The following is a 19,200-nucleotide window of genomic DNA, read 5'->3' as shown; positions in this document are numbered from 1 at the left end:
TAAGTAAGTTTACAGAATGCTTTCAGGATAGTTTCTCAGAGCAGCGTGTTCTGCAACCAACCATAGAGCAGGATACACTAAATATGGTATTGTGAATGAGATGGGACTAATTACTGGACTGTAGATGATTTAGACAACAATGACTAATATGATTGAATTTTACGTTTAGTTTACGGGAGAGGGGAGTGGGTCCATTTCTTTAAAAATTAAATAAAGACAATACAAGGGTATGAAAACAGATTTAGCTGAGTGAGTTAGCAAATTCGGTTAAAAGACAAGTCAATGTAGATGAAATGGGAGACAGTTAAAGGGATATTTCAGATTATATAAAACAAATACGTTCCACAGAGCAAGAACAATTCCAAGGGACCATCCAGCTATCCATGGTTAACTAAAATGTTGAAAGTAGTCTCAAACGAAAAGAATGGGTGTACAATTGTGCAAAAGATAGATGGCAGGTCAGCAGATTGAATAAACTTTTTTTTTAAAAAAAAGCAAAGAATGACCAAAAAAGGGGGAAAAAAATAGAGTATAAGAGAGTGCTACCCAGTAATATAAAAACAGATAAATAAGTTTCTATGAATATAGAAAAAAATGTTTAAAAGGTGAGATTAGAGAATTAATAATGAAAAATAATAAAATCCAGATAAATCAAACAGGTATTTTCATCTATCTTCCATCTACAGGATACAAATAAAGCTAGTAAGTGAATCTGGAAGGCTGAGAATACATAGCCAAACAAGAAAGAAGTGAGTTTAGCAAGGCTAAATGGAATATACTTTAATGCAGGGAGCGTGAGGGAAAAGACAGATGATCTGAGGACATGGATAGGGTCTATGATATCATGGCTATGACTGAGACTCATTTGAAAGTAGTGGTGATGGTATCATAGTTAGCATGGCAAGCAATCAACCCAGCTTCATTTCCCCTCTATCACAGATTGAGTATATCTCACTGAAGGGAGGAGCAGGCTCATAGGCTGTGACTAATTCTACAGCTAAATCTTATGGTCTTAGGTACAGATGGGTGGGTTTGGCAGCTCACCTTTCCTGGTTATATGATATTCAAATGAAATAGAGAGGTGGACAGAAGAGGAGAGGGATCATGATACTGAACAAGGAATCAGTGATGACAGTGAGAAGGAATGATATCTTGGAAATATTATCTAATGAGGCTATATATAGAATCTATTTTTAAAAATCACAAAAGAGCAAACGCATGATGTATTAGAAGTTTATTTAGCCAATAAATGGAAAGCCCAACAGGGAGTGGACAGTTCTGAAGCTAATATTCAGGAATGAGTCCAGGCAGGTGGAAAGTATATCAGTAGGGAAGCATTTTGGAGACAGTAACTATAATTTAGTTAGATTGAGGGTAGTCATAGAAACAGATAAGGATGAGTCATGAACAAAAGATCTAAATCAATGAAAGGATTGTTTTACTAAGATCGCACACAGTTTTCCCCAAGTTGACTGGGAGTAGCTACTTGAAGATAAAATTGTGTCAGAGCAGTGAAATGCATTCAAGAAGTAAATAACAAGTGTACAGGGCAAATACATTCCACTAAAGACAAAATGTGGGCCCAAGACCAAAGGTACAAAACTTGGAAAACGGTGAGGAGGATAGTTGCAAATGCAAAATTATAACAGTAGACTGGGAAAAACAGTGGCAAATGGAATTCAACTGGGGAATGGTGAGGTAATACACTTGGGGAGGGCTAACAATGCAAGGAATTGCAGTGAATGGTAGCAACGTAGAAAACATTGAAGATCAGAGGAACCTTTGTGAGCATATCCACAGATCCCTGTACGTAGCAGAGCAGATGGATAAAGTGTTAAAAAGTCTTACAGGATTCTTGAATGTGTTAGCCAAGGCACAGATAAAACAGCAACAAGGTTATGCTGGAACTTCATAAAAATGCTGGTTAGGCTACAACTCGAGTAATATGTGCAGTTGTGGTCACTCAACTATAAGAAGGATGACATTGCACTGTACAGGATGCTGCCTGGGCTGAAGGATATTGGCTATGATGAAAGATTCAATAGGTTTTTTTCTTGGGAGCAGTGATTTTTGAAAGCAAACCTGATAGAGCTGTGTAAGATTATGAGGGATACTTATCGGATGGATTGGGAAGTCTTTTTTTCATTAATAGATGGACAAATAAGGATGCAATGAGAGGTCAGAAACTTTTCACTCATGGGCTATTGGAATCTGAAGCTCATGTCCTGAATTGGTGGTTGAGGTCAGTAAAACTCATAACATTTGCGCAGTATTTAGATATTGGTTTCTGTTGCCATTGACTCAAAGCTATGGCTCTAGAGCTGGAATATAGGATTGATGTAGTCTGCTGTTTGTTGACAGTGGGCTGTACGGCTTCCTTCTGTGCTGTAAACATTTAAGTCTATCACAGAAACTGCAATAAATCAGGAAATGGAAGCAGGAGGATGAACTTGGGAAAACTGAGATAAATGGTACTGTGAGAAATGTTGGAGCTGCAGGCTGACAAGTGCTCAGGTCATGATGAGCTTCATCCTTAAAGTCTTAAAAGCATTGGCTAGTGTGATAGTTGATGTATTAGTTTTGATTTTCCAAAACTACTTTGATTTAGAGATAGTCCTATTATATTGTTAAATTACAAATGTAACTCTTGTTCAAAAAGGGAGGCAGGCAGAGAGCAAGAAACACGGCCAGCTTAACATCTAGTGTAAGGAAAATATTAGAAGCTGTAACTAAAGAAGTTATAACAGGGCACCTGGATAAGTTCAAGGTAATTAGGGAGATCAACATGGTTATGTGAAAGAGAAATCATGTTTAATCAATCTCTTCGAGCTCTCTGAGGAGATAACATGTACTGTAGATAAAGGGGAACTGGTGGAAGTAGTGTACTTAGACTTCCCAAATATATTTGATAAGGTGCTACATTGAAAGTTATTGTGAAAAGTGAAAGCTTATGGTCTACGGTGTAGCATATTGGTGAGGATGCAGTTTTGGCTGGTTAACAAAAAGACAGTAGGTGCAAGTGAGTCTTTTTCATGTTGGAAAGATATAACAAGTGGTGTTCCTCAGGCATCAGTGTTGCGACTCAACTGTTTGTAAATTATATACATATGACTTAGATGAAAGGATGGAAGATATAGTTGCCAACTATTCTAATGACACATTAGGTAGGAAAATATACTGTCAAGAGGACACAAGGAGGTTACAAAAAAGATATGGTAAGTTAATCGAGTGGGCAAAGAAATGAAGTTGTCCATTTTGGCAGAAAGAGTTAAAAAGAAGCTTATTATCTAAATGTTGCAAGACTGTAGAGTTCTAAGATGCAAAGGAAACTGGATATCCTCATGCGTGAATCTCAAAAAGTTTGTATGCAGCCCAGCAAATTTTTAACAAAGCCAACAGAATGTTATCATTTATGGCAAAGACAACTGAATACAAAGTAGGGAGGTTATGTTTCAACTGTACATGACACTGGAGAAATCGCATCTGGAGTACCATGTACCATTAGGAAGGATGTAAGTACTTGGGACGTTGTTCAGAGAAGATTAACTGGACCAATACCTGGAATGACAAGGCACATTATGAAGAAAGATTGAATAGACAAGGCTTATGTCCACTGTAGTTTAGAAGAGTAAGGGGTGACATGACAGAAACATATAAAAGCCTTAGGCAGCTTGACAGAGTCGATGTAAAGATTATGATTCATGTTTTGGAAGAATATACAGTGAGGAGTTACTGATTTAAAATCAGTGTTATTCCATTTAAAACATAGATTAGATTTTTCTAATGTTGTCTATTGTTAAAACAATTTTACCTCTTAAAATGAATAGACTCTGCAAATCTACTGTGATAAAGATATCTCCTTCTCTTAGGAATGATCTGTGCTGCTTCCAGACTGATGCTTGAGTCATTACCTGAACAGTTTTCTTCAAAGTCAAGTCTTCTTTTGTAATATATCTGACAAGGATTTATCAATAATTATAACAATGATTCTGTCTCTTTAAATTCTGATTTCAAAGCTCCATTGTCACATTTATTCCACTAATTTGTTGTGATCATTAAATTATCTGTGGATTCCCCTAGATGCCAAGGTCTTCTGTTAAACATTGCTTTTTCAAGAATTTTATCATTTCTATGAACATACGAACTGGAGTTGTCTATTCAATCCCTCAAGCTTGCTTTGCCATTCATTATCATCCTGTCAGTAATCCGTTTAGTGCCTTTTACCTCACGCTATCTCTGTACCCCTTTTCCTCATTGTATTTAAAAATTTGTCAATTTCTGATCGACAGCAATGTTGAATATCCTATTTATTACTTTATCGATAATCAAGAGTACACTGGCTGGAAATTGACAGTTGCATATGTCCAGCATGTTAGTGCATGGGACAGGAGGTTTCGCTTTCATTTCACACCCTTACCTCCCAGTTACCAAATTAAGGTAACTGGAAGCCATCCCCTCTGCCAACAAGCCAGCCAGGTTGTCTTACTGCAACCACTATTCTCATCTGCCTGGATGTGTAGGCTATCAAATCTGTCCCCTTCAAGATCCAAAGATATTTTGCCTTTCCACATCCAAGTCCTGTGACATCATCAGATCAGGTAGAGCTAAATACACTTTTCAGCACCCAATCAGAACTATTATCGCCTTTGTGTTTGTGTTTACGAGTCCATGGTAAAAGATATAATAGCATAGCACTTGGAAAACAGTGACAAAATCAGATAGAGTCAGCATAGATTTATGAAAAGGAAATCATGCTTGTCAAACCGACTGGAACTCTGAGGATGTAAGTAGTAAAGTTGATGAGAGGGAGCCAGTGGATGTGGTTTATTTAGACTTCCAGAAGACTTTCACCAAAGTTCTAAAGTTCCACCTTAGTATTTACTGAAAGCTTGTTGACCTTGTTTTCCTTCTTTACTGCCTAATGCCTCTGGATGCTTACCTTCAGTGACTGGTGTGCAAGGTCACCCATATCATAGAATCCCTACACCGTGGAAATAAGCCCTTCAGCCCAACAAGTCCACATCGAACCTCAGAGCATCCCACCCAGATCTATCATCCTATTATCCACCTTATCTACACATCCCTGAACACTATGGGCAATTTAGCATGGCTAATTCACCTAACCTGCACATCTTTGGACTGTCGGAAGAAACTGGAGCACCCGGAGGAAACCCATGCAGACAGGGGGAGAATGTGTAAACTCCACACAGACAGTTGCCCAAGGCTGGAATCAAAACCCAGGTCCCTGGCACTGTGAGGCAACAGTGCTAACCACTGAACCACTGTGCCACCTGTAATGTCCCGTTGCACATTCCCCCTGTCAATTTATAGCCACTCATTTAATAATCATTCTTGCTGTTTTCTCTGCCAAAGTAGATAATCTCACATTTATCTACATTATACTGTACCTGCCATGCATTTTTCCACTCAATCAACCTGTCCAAATCACACTGAAGCATTTTTGCGTCCTCTCACTGTTCACCTTCCCAGCCAGCCTTGTGTTATCCACAAATAAAGAGATATTACATTTCACTCCCTCATCTAAATCATTAATATATATTATGAATAGCTGGGGACCCAGCACTGGTCCCTGCAGTACTCCTGTATTTGCTAGCTGCCATTCAAAACAAGAAACCTTTATTCCTGCACTTTAGAACATAGAACATAGAACATAGAACAGTACAGCACAGAACAGGCCCTTCAGCCCACAATGTTGTGCCGACCATTGATCCTCATGGATGCACCCTCAAATTTCTGTGACCATATGCATGTCCAGCAGTCTCTTAAATGACCCCAATGATCTTGCTTCCACAACTGCTGCTGGCAACGCATTCCATGCTCTCACAACTCTCTGCGTAAAGAACCTGCCTCTGACATCCCCTCTATACTTTCCACCAACCAGCTTAAAACTATGACCCCTCGTGCTAGCCATTTCTGCCCTGGGAAATAGTCTCTGGCTATCGACTCTATCTATGCCTCTCATTATCTTGTATACCTCAATTAGGTCCCCTCTCCTCCTCCTTTTCTCCAATGAAAAGAGACCGAGCTCAGTCAACCTCTCTTCATAAGATAAGCCCTCCAGTCCAGGCAGCATCCTGGTAAACCTCCTCTGAACCCTCTCCAAAGCATCCACATCTTTCCTATAATAGGGCGCCCAGAACTGGACGCAGTATTCCAAGTGCGGTCTAACCAAAGTTTTATAGAGCTGCAACAAGATCTCACGACTCTTAAACTCAATCCCCCTGTTAATGAAAGCCAAAACACCATATGCTTTCTTAACAACCCTGTCCACTTGGGTGGCCATTTTAAGGGATCTATGTATCTGCACACCAAGATCTTTGTTTTCCCCTGTCTGCCAACCAGTTTTCAATACAGCTCAATATACTTGCCCCAGTCCCAAGCACTTTAATACTACACACTCTTCTCTTATTTGGAACTTAGTTGAAAGCCTTCTGAAAGTCTAAATCAGCCACATCCACTGGCTCCTCCTCATTACTATTTACATCCTCAGAGTTCCAGTAGATTACTCAAGCATAATTTCCCTTTTGTCAATCTGTGCTGACTCTATCTGATTTTGCCACTGTTTTCCAAGTGGTATGCTGTTAAATCTTTTACCGTGGACTAGCATTTCTCCACTACTGATGTCAAGCCGGCTGGTCCATAATTCCTGTTTTTCTGTCTTCTCTCCCTTTTTAAATAGAAGTGTTATATCAGCTACCATCCAAGTTGTGGGAACTGCTCTAGAGTCTATAATCTTGAAAGATGTCCACCCATGCATCCACTATTTCTAGGACCACTTCTTTAAGTACTCTGGTATGTAGCTTATCAGGCCCTGAGGCCTTCAATCCCATCAACTTCCTCAACACTACTTCCTTACTTATACTGATTTCCTCCAGTTTTTCTCCCTCAATAAACTGTGTATTGCCCAACATTTCTGATCTGTTACTTGTATCCTGTTTTTTAAACACACAACTAATGTATGTATTTAGTTGGTCAGCCACCTCTTTGTACCCTATTATAAATTCTCTTATTTCTGACTGTAAGGGATCTATATTTGAAAAGTTAATATGAAAATTAACCATATCAAATCAAGTAGTTGTCCTATCATGAATATTTGTTGATGAACTCTATGTAAAAGAATAAGGGAATTAATTTATAACTGGAAAGTAAGATCATTTGAAGATTAAATCAGAAAATTAGTCACTTTCTTCAACCAATCAAATTTAAGGGAGATTACCACACTAGAATACGCTCTCCATCATTTTGTGGCACACATACAGGTGGATGTCTATAGATAGATAGATTCATCAATCAGTTGCAAGATATTGAGATAGTTTGGGTGAATATGTTATGCAATCTCAGTTCAGCTTTGGAGGTTGAATTGAGAACTGCTCCACTTGGGAGTCGTTTTCATCTCTTCTACCATTATGCAGTACTTAGTATATTCCCTACATATGCATGAGTAGCGCAGTGAATTTAGCTGTACGTGTGAGTGTTGATGAAGAGTTTCAGCCCGAAACATGCTCCTCGGATGCTGTCTGACCCGCTGTGCTTTTCCAGCCTCACACCTATAGACTCTGGCTTCCAGCATCTGCAGTCCTTGTTGTCTCTTGTGTACAAGTAGGCAGTTTTGAATTTTTCTAAAAGAGGAAGCATTTTCTCCATATCTACCTTGACAAAACCACCCAAGATTTTATATGATTCAATCAATTAACCTTTTATTCTTCTAAACTCCAATATTTCAGGTTGATGACCGTTTATCAGCACTCGCTGAAATTTGTAAAGAATTTATTTTCATAATCTGGCTTTTCATCTCTCTCAGGACATTATATGACAACTGGTCTGAGGAAACAGTGGGACTCATAATGCTTTGTTGAATAGATGCTTGGTTATAGCAATCAAATATTTATTACTTGAAGCCTTTCAGGTTTTGTTCAGCTGTAATCAAATCATATTATGCTGACAGACATGTTCTTTAACTTCGGTAAAAGAAGCAATTTGCAAGTGAGGTATTCTCACGAGATAGAGCACTTCTTGTCTGTACCAAACAAAGCACCATGACCACCAACACTACCCCCCCCTCCCTACAGCACCTTCCTGTGTAATCGCAGAAGGTGCAATACCTGCCCATTCACCACCTCCCTGCTAACCATCCAAGGGCCTAAACAGACTTACTAGATGAAGCAGCATTTCACCTGTACCTCTTCCAATCTTTGTATTGTATTCACTGCACCCAACGTGGCCTACTCTACATTGGAGAAACCAAACGCAGACTGGGTGACCACTTTGCAGAACATCTCTGGTCTGTGCACAAGCAAGACCCTGACCTTCCTGTAGTCAGTCATTTTAACACAGCAGCCTGCTCGCATGCCCATTTGTTTGGCCTTGGTATGCTGCAGTGTTCAAGTGAATCACAGCACAAACTGGAGGAACAATATCGCCTCTTCAGACCAGGCACTTTACAGCCTTCTGGACTTAACACCTTCAAATTGTCAACCAACTCCCATTTCATCCCTGTCTTTGAGCTCTACAGTCAGTTCTACTACAATGCGTGTCTCTTCAATGCGAATTGGCTCTAAAATGTTTGAAGAACTTAGACTGCTATTTTCGAATGTGAACTTTCCTTACCTGTACTGACTATTTTGCGATTCCAACCTCATTAGTTTAAATGGCGCAGCTTTTGCAGGATTTGCTTATTATGCATGATCGCATGAGAATGGAACTACTGCTGCATTATATCAGAATTGACTGTACTTGTTACATTCTCTGCTAATATGTCCACTCTCCCCTTGCCCCCACACCCACCTCCAATCTGGTGGGATTGTCTGTTCTTTCCAATCTGGCAGGTAGATCCACGATTGCTCTCCCATTCTCACAGTCCAATTGCTTAATCTGAACTATCAACATCTTTTCTCCACAAGCACCTTACATCCACCACCCCCAGTTCCCCCCCACCGCCATAAATGCTGACCCTCCACACCACTTCAGCTTTGATGAAGAGTTATCTAGACTCGAAACGTTAGCTTGATCTCTCTCCATAAAGGCTGTCTGATCCATTGTGATCTCCAGCATTTGTTATTTGCACTATAGATTCCAGCATCTATGTAGTAAAGCTCCCAAAGCAAAATGCCTGTTCTTATACTGTACACTGTTTTTCTTATCACCGTGAAATTGGCATTGCTTTGTTTGGTAGTGATTCATCAGATACAGAGCTCTTAGTGCACTTTTATTTACTGAAGAGTCTAAAATACGTGGAAGATAAAATGGTTTTTGCTCATTGCTGACAGATTTATTACTGTAAACACCATTTTCTCGGATGTTTTTGTTGTTTAGACCTCAAAATTCATTCTCAAAGCCTTGCTTGAAGATACTGTTCCTCACTGTCTGCTGCTAGCCTTGGATAATTCCCTCTTACACATCAACAAACAGACTAAAAGAACCAGGTGGTCCATCAAGCCTGTCACCAACAGTCATGACACAACAAAGCATTACAACTCCCATAACACATTTGGAAAATCTCTGGGAGTAGTATGAGCTTTTGTTTGTGTTCAGTTTCTGGTGTTTCCATGCCCTATCTAGTTTTAAAGCAATTTCTACTAAAGTGTACTTTATAAGTTATCCTGCCATTATCTTTAACATCTCAAATCTGCTACAGCATTGAAGCTCTTTTAATATTTAAATGACATGCATTTCTGAAAAAGAGGAACATTTTGTAATCCTACCCGTCGATTTTGGGCTAATTTGAAACACACTGGAGAGCACAATTGTATATAGCTTCATCTGTCCTGATATTTATTATATATGATATACAGTGTAGAATCAGACAGAAGCAATCTACATCAGTGATTATAGTCCACTCAAGTCTCTTTCCATTTTACTTTGTGTAATTCCAGCAGATGATTCACTTCTCTCATCTCTTGTGCTCTTTAAAAGTTGACTTTGATTTTGTCTTTCATCTACAAAGTTATTACATTTTCTCAATTATTTAAGAATATTATTGTATACATAGTTGATGTTGGAAACAATTTATATTTAGGTTTGATTTTGAAACAAGAAATGCAATCTATAGGTGAAGCTAAAATGATTTCTCATAAAATGTGGCTAGCCATTGTTGATTTCAATTTGCTTTAAGAGTTGAGTGAAAGGCATTAGCCTGATAAGCCCTCAAAGGCTTATGCTCTGCTTTTTAATATTAGACTTGCTATTCGTGGATAGAATAAACAATAGTGATAATGGTGTTCTCAGTCAAATTGGACATATTTTCATTATACTTTTTGCGAAACACAGATGTTATTAATAATTGCTTTGGAATGCTTTGTCTTTGAATTGATATTTCGAAAGAATTGCTTAAGTTGACTGCCAGACAAATCCACAGTTTTCTTGAAAACTTGACAGATACAATGACATTCCAAGTTTGGTCCCATTCTCAATACGTTTTCAGGTTACAAAGTAAAAATAGTTTCCCTTATAGACATTGATTATTTTGTTATTGATCATCGTATGAATATAAACATGGGTAAGAATGGCACAGGTTCTGATAGTATTACATTACAAATACCAAAGCAGTATTGATCAGCATTGTTTTATGATCAGCCTAGCAATTTAAGCCTATTATTCATGAATTCACAGTTCAAAGGAAAATTGAAACTGATCCAGTTTGAACAGGTAGTTAGCCAGTTTGAAGTAGCACTTAGCTGTGTTCATATATATGGATTTCTGTGCACGTGTTGAACTCCATTTTGCCCTAACATTGTGCAGTACTTGAACCAGAACTATAATTAACTACCTTGTGTCAGTAACCAATGCAGTTGATTATGAATATGTATTATTTCAGAATAAAATTATTTCAAAGTATTAACAAGTCACCATTGGCATGTCCAAAAGATGCAATGATACAGATACAATGGAGCTATGTTGCCACTTAATAGCTATATCCATATGGTTTGTTTACACAGGGAATTCCCATTCTAATGGCAAGTTAAATGTTTATGTTTACAAATGGCTGAAAATCATGGCATCAGGTAGCCTATGTATGCTCAATATTGTTAATATCTGGAAAAAAAATAATAAGGCCACAAATTTGAGCATTTAACAGGTGAATTCTATGTACTGTTGCCATTTGTGCCAACTAATTAGGTTTTTGTTTGCTTTCAGTTACAAAAAGACATTGAATCACTTAAACATTGTACACATCAATTTGAGTGGATATTGATGTATGTTGGCATCCATGTTCAATAACCAGTCATTTGATTATTCAAATTTCTAGTTGATTACTGATAAACCAAATGGTCAGAATTTAATCCAAGTGATAGGTACTGAACTGACAATTTACTGCTGTACATTGTGTTTGACTGTGCTTTATCAAAGTTGATTGGCAAAAGGCCTGTAATTGTGTAAATTATAACACAGCAATTGCAATATGTACTTTCTAGTGCTGGAAATCTTCTATGTGTTTTCTCTGATGAACCATTTTTTGGGAGCACTGCAGTTCAAATGGTGTAACGATCTATTTCTGTCTTTGTAACAGAAAAGTAGCAAAGGAATAAGCACAACACTGCTAGTGCACTTCTTTGGTAAAGGAGGAGACCGGAAGCTCCAGTACAAGGACTTCTACAGGTAAGAAACTCAGCCATTTTGCTAATTAGTTGCTTTTGAAAGAACACTGTGACCTTCAGTGCAAAGTTTTCAGTGCTTTGCACATTCTGTCCTAAAATGTAAACCTTTAACTATCTGACATTTTTCATAACTGAACAAATAAGACAAACAAGAGGTGGCATGGCAGTGCTTTTAATGCGTTTAGAAATTTTTTGTGGGTAATAGATCTCTGCCTACCACAGAGATAGAAAACTTTAATTGAACTTAGACTCCCACATCTGTCAGTTAGGGGCTGTAGGTCTTGTTTTTATGGTCCAATGCAGATAATTTTTCAACATTGGTAGGTGTTTGAGTACAATGAGGGAGTTGTGCATTGTCTTTATGGTTAAGGTATGTGCTTTTGATCACTCCATTAAAACTGCTTAAAAGTTTGATACTTGGCAGTAAATCTGGTTTTGCACATTTATGTAGAAGATAAAAGGGTCAGTGTGATTTTTAACTTCGTTCAGATATCACTTTTCATCCAAATTGTATTTGTTGGTAAATCAACCAAATCATCTTTCCAGTTCTTCTTAATGGAAAAATGTGATTTTTATCTGATCTTTCTGCAAAACACTTTACCACACACAGGAAATCATTGTTGGCTATTGATCAAAGTGCCTGTATGCTTTGAAAGGAGATGATTGATGAGCTATACAGATATATGTAATTGTCAGAAGGAAAGCACTGATATTTTACAATGGGAATTTTTTGATGCTCATGAGATACTATAGTTTTGATATTAAAAAGTCTCAACATGAAGACTGTGGGAGATATTGCTAGCCACATCAACATGTCCAGGGATGGTGCTCACAAAGACCACAGGCAGTGAATAATTACATACTGACTTTGATTTCGACCCATTTCCTTGAACACTCCTTGACAAGTTCAGTCAGGGAATGAGCTCTCCTAATTTTAATTAACTCTAATGGTAAAAAGAAAACAAATATCAAAACATTACAATATTGCAAGTGGTCCACCAGCACTTGAGATAAGGATAGTCCAATATTGAAAATGTTCACCTTTAACTAAAATCAAGCAAATTAAGAATAAGTAATTTAAAGAAAGCTCATCCAAATCTGAGAAGAATTATGTAAAATGCAGAAAGCAAAAATTGCAGTGAAAGAATGCACATCTGAAAAGACAAACAAACAATGAACAGCAATAAGCTTAAAGGAAAATATACCTTACAATGTTATTTTATTTTGGAATGAATAATTTAGAATTGGGAAGAATTTAAAATGCTGCTGTTCAAAATATTTTTTTAAACTACAGGTAATTTGAATTTTTAGATTCCCTAGTGGCAGCTGCTTCTGCTATTTGTAGGAACTTCTTGCTGTTAATAACAAGAAAAAGAAACAAAGGGGATTGGACATTCCCACAGACAGTAACAAGAGTGAATGTGTTAAGTAACTTACAGATGTAAAATCTTTAGTTATAGTATCTGTTATCACATTTGTCATTGTTATAATCCTATGTGCTGTACTGCCAATTAAACCAAACGGTGGGGCAAGGGATTTAAATTTGTGAAGGTGTGGTAAATGTAGTGTCAAGGCCAAAGAGAAACGTATGAATATGGGAAATGATAAATAGACTGAGACAGGAGGGATAGCGAGGACAAATGTAAGAGTAAACCAACAGGTAAGACTAGAGTTTACAAAAATGACAAAACTGAAGGCTCTGTGTGGAATACATGCAGCATTCAAAAATGGGTAATAAAATGTAGTCCTTACTGCAACAAGATTTGAGTACAGTAATGAAGACAATTGTATAGAAGCTTGGTTTAACCACACGTGAAGAACTGTGTGCATTTTTCGGGGTGCAGTAAAGGATATTACTTCCATAGACAGAGTGCAACAAAGGTTCACCAGGCTTATTCTTGTTCCTGGAAGGATAAGACCGTACTATGCAGAGATTGGGCAAACTAAACCTGTATTCTCTAGAGTTTCAGTGAATGAGAGGGAATCTAACGGAGACCTGAAATATGGGGATAGAAAGGGTAGATGTAGGTAAAATGTTGCCCAGTTGGGGCATTTCAAAACAAGTGCACAATTTAAGGAGATGCTATTTAGGATTGAGATGAAGAGAAATCTTTTTACGCAAAGTTATAAGTGTCTGGAATTCTCAATCATAGAATCTCTACAGTGTGGAAACAGGCCCTTTGGTCCAACAAATCCACACCGACCCTCAGAGCATCCCATCCCCGTATTCTACACATCCCTGATCTCTATGGGCAATTCAGTATGGCTAATCCACCTAGCCTGCACATCTGTGGACTGTGGGAGGAAACCAGAGCACCCAGAGAAAACCCACACAAGACACAGGGAGAATGTGCAAACTCCGCACAGACAGTTGACCAAGGGTGGAATATTCTGTATCCAGAGAGCTGCGGAACATCAGTCTTTAACTATTTTAAGGTAGAGATTGATAGATTTCTGATTACCAACGATGTAAAGAATTATGGGGATAATGTGGGTGAAGGGCATTGAAGTGATTCATCAGCCATGATTGCGTTAAATGACGCAGCAGGCTGAACAGGCTAAATGGCCTACTCCTATTCCTATGAACCAAAACGGATGAACTGAGAGCTCAAATAGAAATAAATAAGTACTATCTGGCAGTCATCAAAGAGAAAAGGCTGTAGCATGAAATGAATTGACATCTGACTATTGAAGGATACAGGACATTTCAGAAGAAGATGATTGGAAAATGTGGAGAGTGGTCTTGTTAGTTAATGTTAGGTCATATCTTCCTATTGTGCGAGGCTATGTTCAGGAAACCAAAGTGTGCAGCATAGAACATAGAACATTACAGCACAGTACAGGCCCTTCGGCCCTCCACGTTGTGCCGACCTGTCATACCGATCTCAAGACCATCTAACCTACACTATTCCATGTAGTCCATATGCTTATCCAATGACGACTTAAATGTACCTAAAGTTGGCGAATCTACTACCGTTGCAGGCAAAGCGTTCCATTCCCTTACTACTCTCTGAGTAAAGAAACTACCTCTGACATCTGTCCTATATCTTTCACCCCTCAATTTAAAGCTACGCCCCCTCGTGCTCGCCGTCACTATCCTAGGAAAAAGGCTCTCTCTATCCACCCTATCTAACCCTCTGATTATTTATATGTTTCAATTAAGTCACCTCTCAACCTTCTTCTCTCTAATGAAAACAGCCTCAAGTCCCTCAGCCTTTCCTCGTAAGATCTTCCCTCCATACCAGGCAATATCCTAGTAAATCTCCTCTGTGCCCTTTCCAAAGCTTCCACATCCTCCTTATAATGCGGTGACCAGAACTGTACGCAATACTCCAAGTGCGGCCGCACCAGAGTTTTGTACAGCTTCACCATAACCTCTTGGTTCTGGAACTCGATCCCTCTATTAATAAAAGCTAAAACACTGTATGCCTTCTTAACAGCCCTGTCAACCTGGGTGGCAACTTTCAAGGATCTGTGTACATGGACACCGAGATCTCTCTGCTCATCTACACTACTAAGAATCTTACCATTAGCCCTGTACTTGGCCTTCCGGTTACTCCTACCAAAGTGCATCACCTCACACTTGTCTGCATTAAACTCCATTTGCCACCTCTCAGCCCAGCTCTACAGCTTATCTATGTCTCTCTGCAACCTACAGCATCCTTCGTTACTATCCACAACTCCACCGACCTTAGTGTCGTCTGCAAATTTACTAACCCATCCTTCTACGCCCTCATTCAGGTCATTTATAAAAATGACAAACAGCAGTGGACCCAACACCGACCCTTGTGGTGCACCACTGGTAACTGGTCTCCAGGATGAACATTTCCCATCAACTACCACCCTCTGTCTTCTTTCAGCAGCAGTTTGGATAGAAGTAAGAAATGATGAAGACAAAGTCAATTGCAGGACAGGTGTACAGACACTAACAGTAATCACAGGATAGAATAGAACATGCTTGAAATAATAATGTGAGCTTGTCATGAAGGTTTGGGGTATAATTGTGGGAGATTATAAGCAACTGGAAAAGTCAGATCAGCAAATGTAGCCTGGTTGAGGATCTTATAGAATATTTTTGGGCTAGTTCCTCAGAAAAGCATGTCTGAATTCTGCCAGAAGCATGTTCTGCCAGAGAGTAGACTGTACTGGAACTGGAATTAGCAAGATTAATGAATGTTCTCATAGTCAAGAAGCTCCTAGGTAGCAGCGACCATAATACCATTGACTTTTCCATTCATTGTGAGGTAGATTAGAATGGGTCAAAGTCAATGTTTTTATTAAATAAGACCAAACATGAGAGTATGAAAGCAGAGTGAATTGGCAAACTGAGTTAAGGGCTTGCACGCTGGCTCAGTGGTTAGCACTGCTGCTTCACAGCGCCAGGAACCCAAGTTCGATTCCAACCTTGGGCAATGTCTGTGTGGAGTTTGCACATTCTCCCCGTGTCTACATGGGTTTCTTCAGGGTGCTCCAGTTTTCTCCCACAGTCCAAAAGATGTGCAGGTTAGGTGGTTTGGCCATGCTAAATTGCCCATAGTGTTCAGGGATGTGTAGATTAAGTGGGCTATAGGGGGATGGGTCTGGGTGGGATGTTGTCAGGGTCGGTGTGGACTTACTGGGCCAAAGGGCCTGTTTCCACACTGTATGGATTCTATGAACTTCTAGTAATCTATGATTCATCAATACAGATGCTGTGGCATACTTTAAAGGGGATATTTCAGAATACAAAGAACAGATAAATTTCTAAGAATAATAAAAATTCCTTGGGATGGACCCACCATCTGTGGTGAGCTAAAGCAAACTCTACGACTTGGTGACATCTATCCCAGAATGGCAAGGGTGGCCGGGGAGAAATTTCTGGGGCCTGTATGAAATCTTCATATCATCTGTAGTCACGAGTAGTCCCAGACGACAGGGGAAAAGCCAATGTTGTTCCTTTGTTTAATTAGGACGACAGGGAAAATTACACGCTGTTAAGTCTTATGTCAGTGGTAGGGAAATTATTGGAGAAGAGGGTCAGGATTTACTTACATTTGAAAAAATACAGACTTATTAGCAATAGGCAGCATGGCTTTGTGCAGAGAAAGATGTGTCTCATAAATTCAATTCAGTTTTTTGAAGAAATAAGCATGATTTTCAGGGTAGGGTAGTGGATGTTGTGAGGTTGTTGACTTGTTGTCTACATGGACTTTAGCAAGGCCTTTGACATGGTCCCTCAGTACAAGTTAATATAGAAGATGAAGTCACATGGGAACTTCAGTGAGCTGCTCAGATCGATAAAGAACTGGCCTAGTCATAAAAGACAGTAGCGATGGAAAGGTCATATATTAAGGAAAGTTTGTTGTGTTGTTTTGCTGCTAGCTGATGTTCGTGTATCCTGACGGTAGTTTCCTTAATATCGGTACACTCAGACAACGAAAGACATCAATTTAACTGGGACAATGTAACCATCGTAACCCAAGTCAAACATAGACACGCACAGAAATTCCTAGAGGAATGGTTCTCAACACATAATGCAATCAACTAACATATAGAATTGGACCCTATATACAAACCCATACAGAACATAAATTCCAAGCGGAGTAGACAACAATGCTTTATTGGAGTCCTCACTGATGACGTTAACTGGCATGGTGTCGAAATGTCTGAACAAAAACAAGCCAGCTCAGCGAGCAAGTCAACAACTTCAGACATGAAGCCATTTGTTCAGTTAAATGGAAAGTGTAACTTGTACATCAACTTGTGCAGATAATGCCTTAACATAAGCTTTCTCTTCAGCTATATAAGGGATGCCTAATGAGAAATCTGATTTGTAGATACATTAAGCAGAAAGTGATGATGGGCCTAATGACTTAACTACCATGGGAATGAATGAGTTACAGGCTAAAATTGTGACATTTTGCCATAAGCCATTTTTACCCTTTGCATACCATATTCCAAACAACTGTTGAATTGAAACAATCATTTCCCTTTAATGATATTGATATGCGTAAAAGAGAACTGCATGGAGCAGCAGTTACACACAAATGGTACCTATATTAGGATATTTTATTGGTGAGCCATTAAGAATTCTTTTGATTTCTGAAGTCTGGGGTGTAATTTGAAAAAAGAGGGGAGAAAAAAGATTGTGTTTATACAACGCCAAGTGCAACCTCGGAATGTTCCAAAGTTCTCTGCAGCCAATTAAATACTTTTGAAGTGCAGTCACTGTTACAATGCAGCCATAAGCAGATGTGTCCAAAGCAAGATCCAAGAAACGGAATTGCAATAAGTGTAACTCATGACTGTCTGGGGCAAGATCTTTTGTTAGTATGCCTTTGTAATTATGCAGCGAAACAACAATTCCCATGTGTAATCAGGGGTGAATAAATATAGTGCCTCTGTCCAAACATGAAATGGAAGCATGAAAGGATACATCCTGTCTGTACCAGCCAATAAGGAGGTATCCCATCTAATCTCACTTTCTCACACTCCATACATTGTCTATAGAATATGGCACTTACACTATTTTTCAAATGCCATGAACTACTTCTGCCGTCCTCTTAGGCAATGAGACGTGGACCCTCACCAAAGCAGGTGTAGTTACTCTTGGGAAATTTGGGATTGGACTGCAGGGTCATGCTTTTCACTGTGTGAAAAAAGTCATTTTGTCTTCACCTTTTATCGGTATCAATTTGCAATAAATGAACTTCCACAAGAAACATACTACTTTGCAAAGTGTCCTGCTTCCACAGTTTATATGTTGCTTATTTAGAGAACGTGCTTTGGATTGTGTTTTCAGTAATAATTTTTTTGGAGGTAACATAATGGAAACTGATGTATCTTTGAGTAAAAGTACAAGTTCACCATATACAGGCAAAATTTTAATACAATGTCAAAAGCTGCATCAGTTACAAAATGGGCAGAAGTTTCACACCGAAATAAAATGAGACCAGGTGAGAAATTAAACCTTTGGTGGTTAAGAGCAAGGGATGGCACTTCCTCTTTAATCATTTTTTACTTACTGTTTACTGAGATAATATTATGCAGTATTAAACAACAATTTTGACAGTGGTGATAAATTGCTTTAGAAATATGAAACACAACACCAATTCTTCCAGCGCCCCCCGCCCCATCCAGCTAAATAGCGACTGAAATGCCACAGCAACTGCTTCATATCCAGTTATTCTGCATCAGTTTTAATCCATCCCAACCCTGCTGAGTGTTTTGATAATTGGTTGCAAAGCTCTTATAAATACAAATCCTTCAGTAATACTTTGCAGAATATGCTTACAAAGTATATGCTCAAATGACTAGTAATGTATTAGTTCTAGATAAAGCCTTGTCACATTACAACAGTGTTAAAGTTCTAATCCTAGGTTATTCACTCAGAATCAATTCTATTTTACTGTATTAAAAAAATTGAACAGCATGTCAACTACTGTTTTATTTTCACTGAGCCATGGCAAATTAAATTTTCTGTTTACATTGCTTCTATCATTGAAAGAGGGATCAAAATTATTATATATTTAATACTTTGTGTCAGGAATTTAATGTGGTTTCATATAGACACAACAATGCAATCTCCAGACATCTTTGCATTTGC

General features: G+C 38.6%; 1 protein-coding gene across 1 annotated transcript in view; it reads left to right on the top strand.

The window, feature by feature from the left end:
* Window positions 1-19,200, top strand: part of micu2 (mitochondrial calcium uptake 2) — a 386,723-nt gene that overhangs the window by 340,568 nt on the left and 26,955 nt on the right. Inside the window, exon 9 of the mRNA XM_059646669.1 lies at window positions 11,528-11,616. Within this exon, the coding sequence (XP_059502652.1) occupies window positions 11,528-11,616 (89 nt within the window). The remainder of the gene's footprint in view (window positions 1-11,527; window positions 11,617-19,200) is intronic.

The sequence above is a fragment of the Stegostoma tigrinum genome, chromosome 6 (assembly GCF_030684315.1).
Source record: "Stegostoma tigrinum isolate sSteTig4 chromosome 6, sSteTig4.hap1, whole genome shotgun sequence".
Lineage (NCBI taxonomy): Eukaryota > Metazoa > Chordata > Chondrichthyes > Orectolobiformes > Stegostomatidae > Stegostoma > Stegostoma tigrinum.
Note: the sequence above shows the minus strand (reverse complement) of the source record. Positions and strands in the feature narration are given on the sequence as shown.